General features: G+C 36.5%; 1 protein-coding gene and 1 long non-coding RNA gene across 6 annotated transcripts in view; one reads left to right on the forward strand and one right to left on the reverse strand.

Moving 5' to 3' along the window:
* Window positions 1-18,385, reverse strand: part of LOC149673870 (uncharacterized) — a 77,872-nt gene that overhangs the window by 16,451 nt on the left and 43,036 nt on the right. For 4 of the 5 annotated variants that reach the window (XM_089839643.1, XM_089839644.1, XM_089839641.1 and 1 more), the window contains exons 7-15: window positions 15,024-15,451; window positions 11,795-12,001; window positions 11,575-11,722; window positions 10,165-10,411; window positions 9,912-10,069; window positions 9,795-9,855; window positions 9,068-9,705; window positions 8,698-8,899; window positions 7,905-8,185 (exon numbers count right to left, since the gene is read on the reverse strand). In XM_089839643.1, coding sequence (XP_089695769.1) covers window positions 7,905-8,185; window positions 8,698-8,899; window positions 9,068-9,705; window positions 9,795-9,855; window positions 9,912-10,069; window positions 10,165-10,411; window positions 11,575-11,722; window positions 11,795-12,001; window positions 15,024-15,451 — 2,370 coding nt within the window. The remainder of the gene's footprint in view (window positions 1-7,904; window positions 8,186-8,697; window positions 8,900-9,067; window positions 9,706-9,794; window positions 9,856-9,911; window positions 10,070-10,164; window positions 10,412-11,574; window positions 11,723-11,794; window positions 12,002-15,023; window positions 15,452-18,385) is intronic. The other variant, XM_089839640.1, reaches the window with a different exon arrangement.
* On the forward strand, window positions 8,090-10,453 carry LOC149673871 (uncharacterized). Its single transcript, XR_016366949.1, has 4 exons — window positions 8,090-8,212; window positions 8,271-8,928; window positions 9,011-10,131; window positions 10,199-10,453. It is a non-coding gene; the product is annotated as an uncharacterized LOC149673871 (long non-coding RNA).

Below are 18,385 nucleotides of genomic sequence, written 5' to 3' on the forward strand. Positions count from 1 at the left end.
TGTAAAATAAAAAAATCCCCCGGTAATTATTTCAGAGGTAAAAAAGGCCCCCAGGTGTCGTAATTATAGGGTATAGAACACAAGAAAAATAAAAAATAAATTACAATGATCTTAATTTAAACCGCCCACTTTTACACGGGATGAAATGTGGCAATGTTGACAGAATGTTTTTTTATTCCTTGTCCCTTATTGGTTGAAATACCCGCCTTTTCTTAATTTTAATAAATCCCCGGTAATTAACAATTTATCACACTCTATATTTTTGCCGGTTACGAGGCCTTGGGAAAATTAGGATTTATTTGCCATGACATAAATGAATATTTCAATAAAGCACGAGAAGTTAATTATTTCACCATCTGAATATAATTTAGTTTAAAAATAAAAATAATTTCTTTCAATAAAACTTTTCCCGTTATTTGAACTTTTAATTTTTACCGCTATGCCTAACTATATTAATTTCTGCCCGTAAAAGTTCTCAGCCAATCACGGAGCTGCTTGAATGGTCACGCGGAGATTTTGTTCTGGGTTGCCAGAGATTTTTAAATTTCAAAATTCCAGGTCTTCCCTAAACCAATTTTAACGACACTTTATTTGCAGAAAGTCAGAAATTCAGAATGTTGTGAGTTTAAAATTATTCATAAGAAAACTACCGAACCAATATGAAATTCGTTGACTTTTAAAATTACACCTTGAAAATTCCCTGAAAACATGTGATACCCATTTTAAAAGATCCCCGACTTCTCCGACGTTTTTTTTTTCATTTGACGAAACTAAATATTATGGCAATCCTGTTTAATAATTAAAATTAAACGACCAATTATTTTAATTAAAATTACTCTAATAAAAATTAATTTTCGATAATAATAATAATAAAAATAAAAATAACAATAAATTTGAAAGCATAAAAAGTCTAGATGACATAAAGGTAAGTTGTAAATGAAAAAAAAATAAAGGTGTTGGGAATTTTGGTGGCGAAAAATTAAAAATATAGGGGTTAATTACTTCACGATAGAAAAACCGGGTTTTTATAAAAGAAAACCACAAGTGCCCCGAAGCCTCTTTAAGCCTTTGACGCGTTACATAAACCACATTCAAAAAAAAATAATCCTACCCTACCCTACAAAATAATTAACTCTAAACAGATATAATGAACTTGCAAACTAAATAACACTCACGCTGGGTTTACGAACTATTCAAAATGAAGATACTAATATTACGGTCTTAATCAACTTGTTCCAATTTATAGAGTATCGGCCAAAATTAACATTAAATATTAATAATGTATAGCTAGAATTTTGTCCGGTTTTTAGAAAAATAAAAAAAAATAAAAATACGTATATATATATATACTACCCCTATGCAATAAATTAAGAAAAATTTAATTAATAAAAGTTCCAAAAGTTCATTAAAGGAAAATAATTATGACTCGAGTTAGCGGGTAAAGGAAACAGGGGTGTTAAAATAATATTCCTAATTTTGTAATAATTATTGAAAGGCCACCCATTATCATATAAATTAAAAGCGATTAAAATGTCGATTAAAATCGCCAATTAAGTCTATAAACTTATGCCAATGAAATATATCATATTTTAAGTTTAAGTTAAGACATTTCGTTTAATTACAATTAAATAATAAATTTAACTTGATTACAATATCGTAAATTAAATTATTTAAGTCTATAAACCGATGTAGGTGAAAATAGCCATTACACAATAGGGTATTTAATTTAACCATCTCAACCTCTAATCTCCATTAATCATAATTAAGTAATAAATTTAAATTAAATGCATAATTAAGCCTATAAAGCGATACGAAAAAATAATAACCAATGAAATATATCATAATGGGGAATTAAAGGTTAACCAATTAAAATCTCTAATTTACATTAATCATATTTAAATCAAATTACAAATTATATTTGACTAAATGGCTTAAATTTAAAAACTTAATTAAAAAATTGCCCAAAAAACATATTAGGTAGTTTAATTTAACCCCTTAACCTCGCTAATTTTCATTAAACATAATTTAATAATAAATTAACGATTTATTATTAATTCTTGTTTTAAAATAAAGAAATTTGGGGATGAAAATTAATATTCCGTAACCGAATTAAGCTAACCTAAATATTTTTCCTAGGGGGAAATGGAGTAATAGCACTAAAATACCTTCTGACAATACTTTAACCCACGACAAAATAATACGTGGTGCGTACCGATGTTATAATAAATTACCGATACATAATAAAATTGAGGATTTTAGGCTTAGGTCGGGCGTGCCCGTAATTTTATACGCTATGGGAAAATATTTTTCCAAAAAAAAAAAAAAAAACATGTACAGGCCGCAAAAATTTTTGTAATTTAAATCTCCGTAAATAATACCTATCAATCATCTATCCCATTTTTTAATCTTGGCTTCTTTTGGTTATTGAGAAATTAATAATTTAAATAATTCAAAACTAGTCAAATAAACTTTTGAACTCTTTTATCAAAAATCTTACTGAATACGTGACGTATTTACCAATTATATTTACCAAATTGTAATTGCATTATAATTATTTTTTTCTTTTTGAAATTATGATTAGTTTTGGTAATTTGGTAATTTGAGGTTTGGGTTGTAATGCCGCGCCAAATTTAATTTCTATGGTTAATAGATTTAATATTGATGGTACAAAAATTATATAAATAATTAATTTCAAATATTAAGTTCTTGATTAAAATTTAGGTATTAATATTTTTGGCGATGGTTTAGCTCCAGAGATGTGAAAACATTAAACTAAATTTTCCCTTACCCAAATAACTTTTAAGTTAACTTAATTATATATTATATTGCTACAATTAGAGAAACCATAGGTTCCAGTTCCTAATCTTTCCCATCTAATTTAAATAGCCAACAATTTAATATTTAAACTTCAATAATTTATTAAAATAAAAAACACTCACATATTGGTTGAATCAAACGTAAATAAAGCCATACATCCAACTATGGTCTAATCGCGCGCAAAATTTTATTAAACTGGAAGTCACTAGCGAGCGCGTGGACCAAAAAAAAAAAAAAAAAAAGAAAAATTAAAAACTAGGACTGTAGCAGACGATACAGATCCGCCTCGTTAACAAACCAATCAGATTCCTGTTACCATGGAAACGAGTTTAAACCCCTTTCAACACAACCATCATATCACGGTTATAGCGCTGGAAACATTTTACGTTGCTCGCTCAGTAAAATCATAAGAAACTTAATAACGATAAGTATTTCACTTAATAATACAGCAGTAATGCTAAATTTGTTACCCCCGTGATGGACTCTATTTTAACCCCAAATATTTAAAACCATTCATATTACCATAAGTTCATAAGATATGTTTCATAAGTATGACACTACCTACACTTTGTAATGCTAGAGACAGTTCGAGAACGACAAGCGAGAATTGACTATACTCTGTTTCGCAGTCCATCTTCCTATTTAGTCTGTACGAAGCCTTTGAGAGCTCATCACCAGGCGTCGCTTTACCTCGAATCTATGACTTACGTCACTTCATGACAAGCTCCAGTTTGTAACCAGTGACAAACTTATGGAACATATCTTATGAACTTATGATATTACTCTTTGATTCTTACACCTATTGATTTTACCTGAGGGGTTGGTTGTTCGTTTCTACAAAATCTAGTTTTCATTAACAAAGGGTTTGGGTTTGAGTGTCATACTTATTGGCATCAGGTTACTTATGGTAAAGTAAAAAAGAAGATAAAATAGACTTTGAGTCACCGGTGTTACGTGCGGATGAATGTAATGTTAATTGAATAGCCAAGGGTTAGGGCCCACCACCGCAATGATGTAATTTCTCAAATATTGACAGAGGTTAATACACCTCATTCAGCTACCTAGCATCACTATATCTGAATGGTCAATTTACCCCTAGACTATTAGATTAGAGATAACAGGGTCAAAATCGCCTTTTATACCACTGTCAAGTGACAATGATAGGTAACTTTAAGGCTATATCTTATATCTATCCTCTTACCTCGCCTTCCTTCTAAATGGATACTATTTTTACTTATTGATTTTAGACTATATCGTTGCTTCGAACGATTTATAAAAGACGACCAAAAAAAAAAAAATATTCCATATAAATTTACGTCGGGATTCTATTCTTTTTGAATCTCATTCTCAATGTATGCATAAATTTCAAACTTGAAATCAAACTTGAAGCGTTAGCGATACAATGAAGTTACATTTTTTTCATCCATGAGGCCTAATTATATTATCAAATAAACAAAGACTATTATTAATAACATAAGTTCATAAGATATGTTACATAAGTTTGTCACTGGTTACAAACTGGAGCTTGGCATGAAGTGAGTGAGGTAGGTCATAGATTCGAGGTAAAGCGAGAGACACCTGGTTAGGTTCTGTCAAAGGCTTAGTACAGACCAAGAAGCGATATCTAGTTTATTAGGGAGAAGGTATAAGATGTCTAAGTAAGTATTCGCGTGGGCCATAGTCCCAGTCCCCCTTTCAAAATACAAGGGGGGACCCCGGGGACGTAAAAGGAGGCCGGGCTATTTCGCCTCTCTTCAGTGGGAAAATACAAAGTAATTTGCGTCATTCGCGTCGCGCTGACGTGAGTTTTCAAGAACCAATGAGATGCTGCTTGTAATTTAGAGGCGGCGGGGATTAACTCCGGACCTACGTTTGAACTGGAGATAAAGCTAGATGAAAAATATGGCGAATTTATACCTTCTCCCTAGTAAAATAGATATCACTTCTTGTACAGACTAAATTAACCAAGTGTAGCACTCAATTCTCGCTTCCGTCGTTCTAGAACTAGCTCTCAGGCAAGTCTCTAACATTACGAAGTATAGGTAGTGTCATACTTATGGAACATATCACTTATAAACTTATGTTAATAGTTAAAAATATAATTTAAGCCCTCGGTCGGTAGCTGGATTTACGTTATGATTTGGGTTTGCGCTGCTATAGTTCAGGAATAACACCAATACAGACGCAAAAAGCCTAAGCCTAAACCGATGTAAACGTAAAAATCACGTATAACCTAGAAAAACACGTGTCGGGCTTCCCTATACTAAAACTAAACAAACCTATTGACGCGTACACCTTGTTCGAAAAGATAAACCAGTAAATGCTTCAAATCACTTACGACCCCGGCTTATGTTAACCAATTGAAAACAGCGCCTTTTTGAAAAAGAAAAAGAAAAAAAATATGGAGGGAAAGCTCTCATCTGAAAAACCCACAAAACTCGGCGGCTCGAAACTTAAGTAAATATTAATTACAAGGATACTAGTTAAGCCCAAATATTACCTTCTTGATTAAAACCAAGTACTTAAAAGAGCTAGGGACCGGCGAAGGAACCCCAAGCTGTTGTTTCTACTCGGAGATTAAACTCGTATTCGACTTGAATGAAGTAATACAGTTAAGGCTATAAAATATTAAACTTCCCACCAAATCTGAAGCGATCATAATACCGTAAATAACGTAACAAACATAAGTAAGCCCTAATTCGAAATTTCTTAAAGGGAGGGTGAAATGGAAAATCGAGTGATTTTTTTAACAGATTCTTCTACTAATTATAAGACCAATCTGCATATTGTGAAACACCCAGAAAATTTTAAAATTCAAATTATTTTGAGATCTTAGGGATAATTTGAAATTAGCACCTCCGACCAATCGCAATCCCTTCTTGTTAACAAAATTCCCATGGCACTCCAGAGGTCGAATGAAATTTATCGCGAGATTTGATAAAAATTGCGTGCGATGTGCATGATAATCATGGTGCGAGATATAGAACGTGGCACGCGAATTTTGTTAAAGAGAAGGCATAGCGTTACGCGATTGGTCAGAGGTGCAAATTCCAAATTATCCACGAAATCTCATCTCAAACTAAATTTAAATTTTAAAACGTTTTTCCCTAAGTTATTCAAGTGACAAGCTTATTATTGTTAAGTTCCTTCTGACAATATTAAACAGAGAGAGAGATATACTCCAACGAGGTAGTACCGTTCTAACAAAAAACCATTTCGTACAGCACTATATAGGATTTAGTTTACAAAGAAGGGGAGATTAAAATTGTGTGGTATAGTCCTTTAGCATCTTGGAAAGCGTTTCAAAAATAAGTAAGATTAATGCGGCGTATAGATTCGACAACTTATTAAACTAAAATAATTCTGGCTAGATTATTTCAATATAAACTATTTGGCAGCAGTATACACACACATATATAACAAGGTGCTAAAGGAGTACACATATCGAAGGATCAGAGAGGATGAAAGAGAAAAATTAGTGTTCGAATGAGTGGAGCGAGAATAATTTGAAATTGATTGCTATTCCCGTAGCCATTTTGAATTCGTCGTTTGGAAAACTATGAGAATTTGTATTTTTAATAAAGTTCAAAGTTCAAAATAAACTCCCCGTGTACCATTACCCCTTCCCCAACCCCTCGAGCTTATTTCAGTGTTTCTGCAATTAAGAACTTTTGAAATAAATATTTAAACTAAGTGTTTTTTAGCATCATAAAATATTAAATATGACTTTCTCCCGACTTCTCTGAGTCTCTCCGAGCTACGACCTATTTAATTTATACGAAGGAGGATTTTTCCACAGTTAAAAGTAAACTACGGGCTCTAAGACAATCGTGAACGGATAATAATAGCAACAAGCTACGTATGGTGCACGGGTGGTGGTGTTGGGAATGGGATTGGTTGAAGAAGAATTAGTAAAAGGCCATCTGTACAACCGGAAGTCGCTAAATTAGCCGCGAAAGAGCGCGTGGTTGACAGGAAAGAGGGCTTTGGATTCCGATTTGGAACACGCTCGGGCTCAGGCCGGGAGGAAAGGCAAACCTAACAGAGGCGGTTTATAGATAAATTAGAAAGAAGAAATAATGGTAATAATAGTCTTTCGATTTTTGACAAAGTTGCGATTACAATTGAGCTATAACACGCTGCAAATGAGCAACGTTTTAAAGTTTCGAAAAACTTTACAAAAAGGGAGTCACTAAAAGTTTCACGTTATTTTTTTAATGCATGAAACTTCAATGGTGTAACATTTTTAACATTTTCTGCAACTTTAAAACTATTATCGTCAAAATTTTCCGCATTTACTACAACTTCAAAACAATTATCGTAAAAATTTGCACATTTTCTACAGCTTTAAATCTGAAATGAACAAAATTTGCGCATTTTCTACAACTTCAAACCTGAAATGAACAAAATGTGCACATTTTCTATAACTTACAAAATGGAGTCACTATAATTTGCAAGTTATTTTGTGAATGCGTGAATCTTCAAAGGCGTATATTTTTTTAACATTTTCTGCAACTTTAAAACTTGTATCGTCAAAATTTGCACATTTTCTACAGCTTTAAACCTAAAATGATCGAAACTTGCACATTTTCTGCCCAAAGTTTGCGCATTTTTAACCACTTTCAACATTAATGCATCTAAGTTTACGCAATTTCTTCAACTTTAAACCTTTATGCATCAAAATTTACGCAATACAGCGCAAAAACCCTTCACCTAAAGCAATTGCACAATTCAAAGATCCACAAAAAAGAAAAAAGAAAAAACAAAAACATTACGCATTCTCTATATGCAACATTAAACCTGGTCGCGAGCATTGAAGTAAAACCAAAAAGACGTACCAGACCCTTAATATCAAAAATTGAAAACCAAAAAAGCCACAAAACCCAAACACCCATAACCAAAGCACCCCAGTAAAACTTTAACCTCTTGTAAGAAAAAACAAATCTCGGGTGAGATAAAATAGAAGATCTATAGAAAGAGACTGAAAGTGTACGGAGCGAGAGGGAGGTGGAAGATTGGGAGGGGGGGTGTTGAGGAGGTAAAAATAAACCCCCGAAAGATAAAAGGGAAAAGTAGTGGTCACTTACCCGTTGATACTCTTCATCTACCTCTTGCTCGTCATCTCTCGCATCCTCGGTCGGTTCGTTATCTTCGAGATCCAGAGTGATCTTAACGGACTCGGCCCACCACCTGTACTGATCGCCCAAGCAAGAGGCGCGCCCTAGAAACTCTCGCATTTCCCGGCAGATAGCGGCGCTGTATAACAAATCGTGAGGGCACCTGGACGCCCAATCTTGAACTAACTGCAACACCGCTTGGGCATTCAACTCCGTCGGCCGGGGACTCTCAGAGGGGCGTCGAGTTTGACCTATGGACGAGAGAACCTAAGGCTCAGGTAGGCTTGTCCTGATTTAAGCTAACGATCATAAATAATATACATTCTAACTCTATAGATACTATATACCGCCAGAAGAAGAGGAACAGTCGATATATCGATTGCCAAAAATTATACGGAAATGGAAAACTTATCCCCAACCCCCCAAAAATATAACGATTTTTAAAACTATACGTTTCGACTCCAATACAAATTCATTCATTATATTTAGTATGGTAGGAAAGACAAGAAGTAGGGCTGTAACATACTTCCTGGAACTATTATTATACCCCATGCAGTTATGCCTTAAATAAATTACTAGCTGTTAAATACTAATTCGTTTAATTAATTGAAAGAACCTCAAGTACTTGTTACCCCTGTAAACGAAAGAAATAGGGCTATCTTTTACTGCCCCTGTATCTCTTATAGACCCCGAGTTAAACTGTGTCTTGTAAATAAACCCGTGTTTATCCTACCGGAGAGGACCTTTTAAATTTGAGACTTACCGGGTGAAACGTTGCTTGGGCTTCTACTAGTGTTGCAAGAAAGATAGGCAGCTTCCGTGGTGGCACTTCGAATGAGGGGTCCGTGGGCGTGCGATCCTCCTGGCAATTGGAGCTGGGTGCTGGAGTCAAAGGTCACCCGAGGCACTGAGCAAGACCGGGGCCGGCCTAAAGGCACATCGCAAGACGTTTCTTGAAAGGTCACCTACCGACGAAACAACGAAAAGTTCAAAAGTAAGTGGAACCGTTTCATTCAATCTCGAATCATTGACATTTAGACATCAGTGACTAGGACAATGAATCATTTTCTATCGAGGACCCCAAATCGTAGGAGGGAAGCTTAAGTTTAATGACGAGGCTAAACTGAACGCACCTGACAATCAAAATCGGGCAAATTTTGGAGTTCCCTTTGAAAAGCGGCGATATCGGCTGCGCTGGTCGATAAACTATCGCTTTCGGAAACGAGGCTTGGTTCCGGAGTCGCCAACTTGGCCTTTTTTCTTCTGAGCGACGCGAACCGAAAACCTCCGCGTTTATGAGGTGTCGGGGAATTATTTGGCGTTGCCTCCGTACTGGCCGAAGTCCTTTCGGACGCCACACTCTTGTCTTTACTACCCCGTTTAACCCACAAGGGTTGAGTCATGGTCAAGGTGACCGAAGTGACGGGCAACGCGCTTTGAATGACGACGCGAGTATCCGACACCATGCTGAGGGATGGCGCCGCGCTCTTGATGGAACTGCGACGATCCAAAGGAGGCGTCGAACAATTAATAGTCAAATTAACTTTACGGCGCAGGCGCAAAGAGTCTTCCGATTCCGAGGGACCAGGAGTCACCGTCGCCGAACTAACGCTACCCCGGGAACCACCCCCGACCACGTGACGGTGAACTAAACCACCCATTAAACGATGTTGAAGTAAACGTAGGACTATTAACGGGTCAGCCACAACCGGAAGCGTTGATAAGTAGTACAAAGAACTGTCCGGAGTTAATGATAAGTAGCCTCTAGAATCTGCCATAGAATAGAATGAAATAGAAGGAAGTTAAAAAAGCCAAGAAGAAGAGGATTAGACCGAGGCTTAGGACGCATTCCAAATATACCATTGGGATCCTGGTCCGAATTATAAGCACCACAAAGTTCTCGCTGCGAAAGAGATAATGTCTGGGGGATTAGAGTATTTAACGATGTATTGGGGTGGGATTAAACGTAATAATTACTTCGCAGTTTTTCAGCATTTCCAAGATGACGGCTTCGAGGGAGGCGCCAATTAACGCGTCATCTCGGTCCCGAACTGTCGGAGGGGCTAAAGATGTTTGCAGAATATACGTATCTTCCTGAGAATCCACTAACGTGGTTGGAGGTGTCGCTTCCTGTTCTGGAAACCATTTAATAAAAAAAGACGACCCCGCGATTAATTTTAAGAAATTTAATCGAAAGGTTCGTGCCCCTTAAATCCTTTATATTATTTACCTAATAGGTCAAAAAGATAAACTTTATTGCGCAGTCTCTGCTCGTGACCCATATAGACTAATATTCTGGCCGCGTGGTGTTTAACAAATCGGGCGTATTTCGTACTATGATTTGTATAATACCACTCGTCAGAAGGCAACACCAACTGCGTTATGCAATCCGGGAAGTCCGCTTCCTGCAGCGCCTCGTGGTGACACGGCTTCAACGCCAACGTCGCGCCAATTTGTAACGCCAAACATAACAATTGCTATTAAAGAAAAGAACAGATAAAAATATAAATAAATCATTCCCTATCCAATAAGTACTTCCAAATTTTCAAACTGCGATCACTTTGAAATTAATCCCAGTGACCTTGAAATCCCAGAAAGAATACACAAATCCTTATTTTTACTTCCCACCTAGCTTTAAAGCAAATGTCTGCTCCTGTGGCACCCCCCCTACCATTCAGGCTTATCTTCTACACATAAACTTTAACTTGCCAAAAAAAGGAGCCAATCAGAACTCGTCCATGAGGGCGGAGCTAAAACTAGCCATTGCTAAGCTTAGAAGGCCAGTCAGAACCACCCTGATTATGGGAGCATCTAGTAGCATTTGTTTAAACTAAACCACAGCCGGGACTTGCTTTAAAAAAGGGAGTTCTCCTATGCCCTGTAGGGTTTAAATTTTCATCTTGATACTAAATTCTTTGGGTTTAAAAACCATACAGTGTCGAGAAGAAAAAAATCTTTTTTGGGGAAAAAATTAATTCCATCCCAAATTTTCTAAAAATAGCGACATTTAAACGAAACTTTTTCCTATGGCGTTGAAAATAGTGAAATAAAAGTTGCAGGAAGGTAATAACAATTTTTTTTCTCTCTCGTCCTGGTGGATGTCCCAATGATAAAAAAAGGAACTCGGGGGAGGTGTAGGTCAAGAAAGATAAAAACGGAGTGGGTACCGAGCGAGCAACGTTTATTACTGAACACGGGGCAATAAAAGTCCAACACGCTATCTACGGACCATTAAAAGTCGTCTGCTATGGGTGCATCATTTTTTACAAGCTGAACTAAACCTGACTTACCAGGAATTGATTCGCGTTACTAAGAACATCTAACCACTATGATTCAAAACCCATCCTTGCGTATAGTTGCTGGTCATCTTTGACCACACTAAGCGATGATGACCGATTTTTCATTTAAAAAAAACAACTCCCTGAGATATTTTCTCTGACCGTTTTAATTCATTTCACCTGACCAATATTAAAAGTAGCTTACATTTGTACTTAGAATAATCAGAATGTTATTGCGTTTAAAAATGACCAGTACCATGAACTTGCAAATATAGTAATTTTCAAAGTACACAGATTTTTCCAAGTACTGTGGCAACCGTGTCTTGGAATTAAAGTCCAGACAAAATAAAACTGAAACTTACGGGATCATTGGTACTGTCCAACGCCGAGGCGAGAATTTTAAGATGTCCTTCTTCGGCCAATTTTCTTTGAATCTCTTCCGACTGTGACATATAAAGTAAACATCTGGCACTTAGGATTTGAAGACAATGATAGCTACAATATCGCCATCTGAAATTAAATAAAATTAAAGTTAATCATTAGATAGAGATAGAAGAAACAATAACAGATTTCTTAACTTACCGGTGACCGTGCGTACAATGTTGCCTGGTACCGACAACCCTCTTATGTAAAGTGATAGCGTTATTTAGAACCGATAGAAGAATTTCAGTCCCGGATGACAAGACATCCAAGACATTTTCAGTGGGAGTGTCCACGCGGAATGCCTTTGCCTCTTCCACTTCCGCTTCCTTAGCGGCCGAGGTTTTTCCACTTCCTGGTGACCACCATCTATCAAACACATCAGGTAAGTTTATTTATTCAAATATACCTAAAGCGTCCTTTGACCCTATTAACGCTTGCCCACAGTGGACAGGAAATGGGAGGAGGAGGGGGGGGGACAAAAAGGGTGTTAACCACGTCGAAAAATCAACAAAACGAGTCTGGAATATTTAATAATACCACCACGGACTTCGAACGAGTTGTAAAACCATAACCCTATAATTGATGCCTAAGTGTGGGTCTAAGGTATAGTGGACTTATAGTAGTAGTACGTTACACCCGCCTAAGTCTTACCACGGTTCTGCCAGCCATATTGGTGGATTTCAGGTTTCCTTCTGTATTAATCCCACCAATATATTACCTCACGAATCTCTGTTCCTCCCCCAAACGAAGGCTCTCTATGGGATCGAATCTGTTTAGGGCAACTTCGCCACAAGGTGTCGCCACTCTATACCACCAGTATACATAGTTTCCATTAAAGGGAGTTTTTTACCGTTCCCCCAGTGTTGCCAGGCTGTTGGTAAATCATGAGATTGCAATTCAGTTTCAAACAGAACTTGACTCACAGAGGGCCTGACAATACTGCACTGAAATTTAAGAGGAGAGAAGGGGAGGCACTTTCAATGGCCCCTTTAGTCAAAACTATCTAACTAAAATGTCCTTTCGACCCAGGTACTTATGGAGTGTATGATATGTTTATGGTAAAAATTATTTAGGTGTCGTACGAGAAGAAAAATAATTCAGTTTTCAGGGTATAAATAATGACTTTGAAGCCCTTAGATGATTTTATATTTGATGACGTGCTACCAGACCTTTAATCGCGTTATAGTTGGGTGTAGAATGACGAAGCGGCGTATAAAATTAAACCCCAGAGAATTATCTTTTGGCAGAACCCATGCAGCACCACTACCAATGGGCGGACGAATTATATAGAAAACTCGTAGAAACTTGATAATTAATTATTGTTTTCCACGACACGTACGATACTAAAATTTCTGAACCCCAAAATCCTTAAGGGTTCAATGAACCGCGGGTATACTTTATATATCTTCCAGCTGTCAAATAACATTTATCTTATACAATTAATTGCATTAATTAAGAATGTAATCTTTGGAAATTGAAATTAAATAAATGAACAAACATTCATTCCTTGGTTCGATAATTATTGAAAAATAATAATAAAAAAAGGTAATAAAGTTAAATCAATTTGATTCGATCGAATTCCGGAAAATCAAACGGGAAACAAGACTCCGCGTCGAGGGGCTAGTCACTACGCGAATTGGTAGATAAGTTATGTTCCATAAGTATGATGCTACTTATACTTCGTAATGTTAGAGATCTACTGAGAGGTAGTTCGAGAACGACAAGCGAGGATTGACTACACTCGGTTAATTTTGCAGTCCGTCTAGTCCTATTTAGTCTGTGCTAAGCCTTTGACAGCGCCTCACCAGGCGTCGCTTTGCCTCGAATCTATGACGTTTAACCTACGTCACTTCATGACAAGCTCCAGTTTGTAACCAGTGAAAAACTTATGTAACATATCTTATGAACTTATATAAGCAGGGACTATGTATTTTTAAAGAGGACCGGCAGGGAAGTAAATATTGCAACCAAATTAGCACATGCAATACATCACATACCTTTGAACAGTTAATGAATTAACTAGTTTCGAGTGATAGTGACCTTGATATACTACAACCCGAACCCTAACAATCCCCTTCCTGATGAATACCGGTATTTTTTTGTATAAATTACAAAGGGGCCAGGTTTCATATCCCCTATAGGGTTTTATAAGATCCAGGGCGTTTAAGGTACCTTGGTATTCTAAACCTAGGCCCGCAATCGAATAGAAGTTTTAAAGGAAAAAAATTTGCTCGAGGGAGAGTAAAAAAGTTTTGAGCATTTGAACCAGGAGTAAAAATTGTCGCTCCAAGAATTTTCGAACCTATTCAAGCGTAAAAATATGATTTTTTTTTAAGTCGGGAGCTCTTTGGCATTTTAGAAGTAAGGGTTCGTACCAACAGTTAGAGAAGGGAGACGGCCAATTCAAAGGGCCCTCTAGCGAAAAAGATTGCTAGTTGATTTTGCTAGCAAATTGAACCATCTCCCCCCTTGCCCCTTCCTTGATGCCCCCCCCCGGTCTCCAAATTTTTTCAATATCCAATCATAAGATTTTACCCATTTTTTTTCTTTTCCTAGAGTTTTCAAGAAAAGACTGATGGTAAGGTGTAACTTAAAACTAAACGAAAAAATTCAGTACGGTGTATAAGATATCAATTTCGAGATTTCTAAGGATTTTAATTCCGATTGCGGATGAAATATTATAATAGCAACGACGGTTATGATACTTGGAGATTTTACTCTATTGAATGTCTAGTTTCTCGTGGTATTTTCGGTTTTTGTTCAAGTATTCCAGATTAAAAGATACATGGCCATTTAAATGTATGACTAAATCTTGCAGATTGATTTTTCAGGGGGGGATTTAATTTGGTTGCAGATGCAATATTATAAATGCAACGATCATGATAATAGGAGGTTTTACTCTACTGAATGGCTAGTTTCTCGTGGTATTTTCGGTTTTGATTCAAGTATTCCAGAATAAAAGATACATGGCCATTTAAATGTATGACTAAATTTTGCAGATTGATTTTTAGGGGGGTGGGTCTAATTTGGTTGCAGATGCAATATTATAAATGCAACGGTCATGATAATAGGATGTTTTACTCTATTGAATGTCTAGTTTCTCGATGTACTTTCGGTCGTGGTCCAAGTATTCCAGATTAAAAGATACATGGCCATTTTAATGTTTGACTAAATCTTGCAGATTGACTTTCTAGGGGGGGATTTAATTCCGATTGCAGATGCAATAATTTAAAAGCAACAGTTATGACACTTGGAGGGTTTACTCTATTGAATGTTTAGTTCCTCGTGGTATACCTTTGATGTTTTTACAAGTACTCGAGAACACATTTTATGACCAGTGGACAATATTTTTTTGTTGTAAATTTAATATTTTAAAAATGGGTCTTACTTGTGTGATGTGGGCTCTCCTTCACTTTTGATTCTCCAAGGCAATAAAGACGATGGTCTTAGATGATGTCCGAGCACCGCGCTGGCCACGACTCCAGTGCTTCCAATCAAAACATTCTCAGCCATGGAAGCTACACCCCCAATCAGTCCCGATGCGGCGACCCCTGCCACGCCCATCTTGCCCAACTGCGGGGCCACGGGATGAACTGGTCGCGAACTCTTCTTGACCTTGACGTGCGTCAATCCGTGCACCACTGACACGTCAATTAACTTGTTGATGGTCAAGAGTCCGGTGTATTGCATCGACTGACCCCCTCGTAGACATCCGACACCCACTGGTAGCAGACGACACACCAAACCGCTCAATTTCTCTCTTGAAGAGTCCGTCATCGTAGCACCTGGACCCGGACAGCAGTCGTCCACAGCGGTCTAAATTTTAGTCAATAAAAAAATAAATATTTTAGGGACTGTCCATAAAGTACGTAAACAAATTGGCGTCGAATTGGGCGATTATGAGTCTAAATTGTTCTACGACATTATGATTTGTTTAAATGTTTTAGGGATGACCCCTTAATTAAATTAGAAATCATAGTCTTTCAATTTCTTAATTAATTAAATTTAAGGGGTCATCCAATCATAACTTGAAAACGGTGTCCCTTAAGTTATAGATCAAAATATCACAGAAAGATTTCAGACTCAAAATCGTGCACCCAAAAAACATCCCCCTTAATTTCTGACAGACATCAGTAACTTTTGACGCGTTTTCTGTTTTACAAAATGTAATCATAGGAGTAAAATGCATTTAACGAGATATACGGGGGGGGGGGAACAACGAAGGGACTATATAGGGGTTGCCTAAAACTATAAAAATCGGTAGGAGAAAAGAACATAGAACATAAAGGGAGTCCGGAGAAGAAAAAACATATTTCAAAACGTATAAGCTCCCCAATGCCTCGTAAAAAAAAATACACTGCGAGAGAGAGAGAACTATTGGAAGATGGGACGGGAGTTGGTTGGGATCCTTTTCTCTACGCTCCTAAGAACAAATATCGATTCAGGCTGCTACGATTGACTTATAGCCCACACCATCGCGCCTCCCTCAGCTGGGAACGAACCCTTTAAGCAAAACCATCAAATTCAATGCTAAAATGTCGCAAGTACAAAATTATTAAATTATCACATCTTTACGCTTACAATACAAAAAAATAAATAAACACCCCTTTACGGACTTGAGCAAGGGGATCGTTATAATTATAGTATATCAAGGTTATTCTCTACTATATCAGGGTCATTATAAATTTAATTTCAGAACTAATTGTTTAAAGTTAAATGCGCAAAAAGAGAGACGATCTGTATTTTTTCTGGATTATCAAAGTCACTTAAAATTAATTATTTATTTAATTATATAATAAAGTGTTAACTGTTTAGCGGGTGGAAGAGGGAAATACACAAGCTAACCCTTTTTAATTAAATAACGAACTTGTTTAAAGAAAAGGAAAATTATTTTGTCTGAAAATCGCAAAAACCGAGGAAAAAATTTAATATATTAAACTGCAGACCCATATAACCATATTTTAATTCAAATACATCTTATATAAAAAAAGAAAAAAACCCCATTAAATTACAGCTTTATTTCATTAAAAAATGAAATTTATTTTCTCCTGGAGTGTAGGAACTTCCATCGTAAAGAATTCTAAACCAATCACGTAACGTTATTCCCCCCCCCCCCACCGTCTCTTAACGGTGGTAGAATTAAACTATCAAGTGCTACAACGTTTAGGCCATAAAACGTGCGTCTAAGTAGACGTTCCAGGGAAGCCGAAATCGGGGACTATTCACCTCGGGTAGCCAGAATTCAGGGCTGCCAGGCAAGGACCCGTTAAAAAAATCGATTCAGAAAGAATCGTTTAAAAACTGGGTGGCGCGTCGAACCAGAGCCACGTACATATATAGTAATATATAATATATATATACAGCGACAATTCAAGATGAAACCATTCTTCATCTCTCTAAGGCTTAAAGGGCATTTATTCATCCTACATTCAACTTAAATGGGGTGAAACATCCCAGCCAGTCTACGTTAAGGTAAAGAGGAAGTTAAAGGGAATTCTATAGCGTGCTGTTGTCTCTCGAGTAAGATTCAAGGGGTTCGACAATACGCCGTATATTTCCTCTCTCTAATTTATAAGAACTTTTTAGATAGTTTAATTAACATCAAAATTTTGCTTTTCAAGGGATTTTATTATAGATTGAAGTGTCGAACCCCTCGATTGTATAAAAAAGGGGGCCAATCTATGGGGCTAGACTTAACCGATATTCGGAAGCGTCAGTTTCACGCTATTCTCTCTAACGGGTATTGAAACCCGAAACGGAAGTTAAAAAAAAAAAAAAGAACCCCTCTCTACTTCCTTTTTGTCATCTTATTTTGACAATAACGACGACACTTTTTATTGAAAACCACTACAAACTGAAATAAATTAATTTCTAAAAATAAAAAATATTGATATAAAGTTTTATATTATTAATTATTACTTAATTTTAATTTAAAATAATTTTTTATAAAAATTTAAAATGCTTTTAAGGAAAGCCACCCATCAGGGGCAAACAAACTAATGTTAATCCTACGAGCGCCTGTAGAAATGTTTAACCCGCAATACACCAATGTTCAGGGTGAAGCAACCTTACAGGGGCTAATGGAAAATCTTTTCTAGATTAAAATTTAATTTAAATTATTACCTTCAACTGCATTAGCTATAGTTTAATAAACGATCATTATTGTTAATGATTATCCCTTTTAAAGGGATAGTGCATTTAATTTCAACTAACTTAAGGTTCTGATAGTTTTAAATGCGAAAATTGGACAGGGGAATATTTCGAAAATGGAAGGAAGAACCATGGGTGATGACGTAACAATTGTGTCACCTTCCGAATAAGGGAAAGCATCTCTGTCTGAAATTTCCTCCAATAGAGAGTAATTCTTAGCAACGCGAATGAATTCTTGGTTTTTATTATCCATTTTAGAAGGTAATAGATTTGTCTGGGAATCTCGTTAGGCCTTGGTTCATGATTTTCATATATACCAAAGACTATTACTAGAGAGTTGCATTTTATTTTTATGGAGAAATCACGTAAGAACGTCCAATTTGACAAATCCCATTGCAATTAGTGGGCTGTACGGTATCAAATCTTATACCGCTGGCCGTGTCCCTCTCTCCTACCCTTCCCTCCCTCGGGGTTGGATAATTAACCTAGCTCAATCGGGCCAAGGCTTACGCGATGAAGGGGATCGAAGATTTATTCTAAAAATAAACTTAAAATCCTATAATAATAATAATACCATCGGTGGTGCGTGTATGACTAGCC

The sequence above is a fragment of the Phalangium opilio genome, unplaced genomic scaffold (genome assembly GCF_054372755.1).
Source record: "Phalangium opilio isolate 3A_F unplaced genomic scaffold, DU_Popi_V2 ptg000048l_1, whole genome shotgun sequence".
Taxonomy (NCBI): domain Eukaryota; kingdom Metazoa; phylum Arthropoda; class Arachnida; order Opiliones; family Phalangiidae; genus Phalangium; species Phalangium opilio.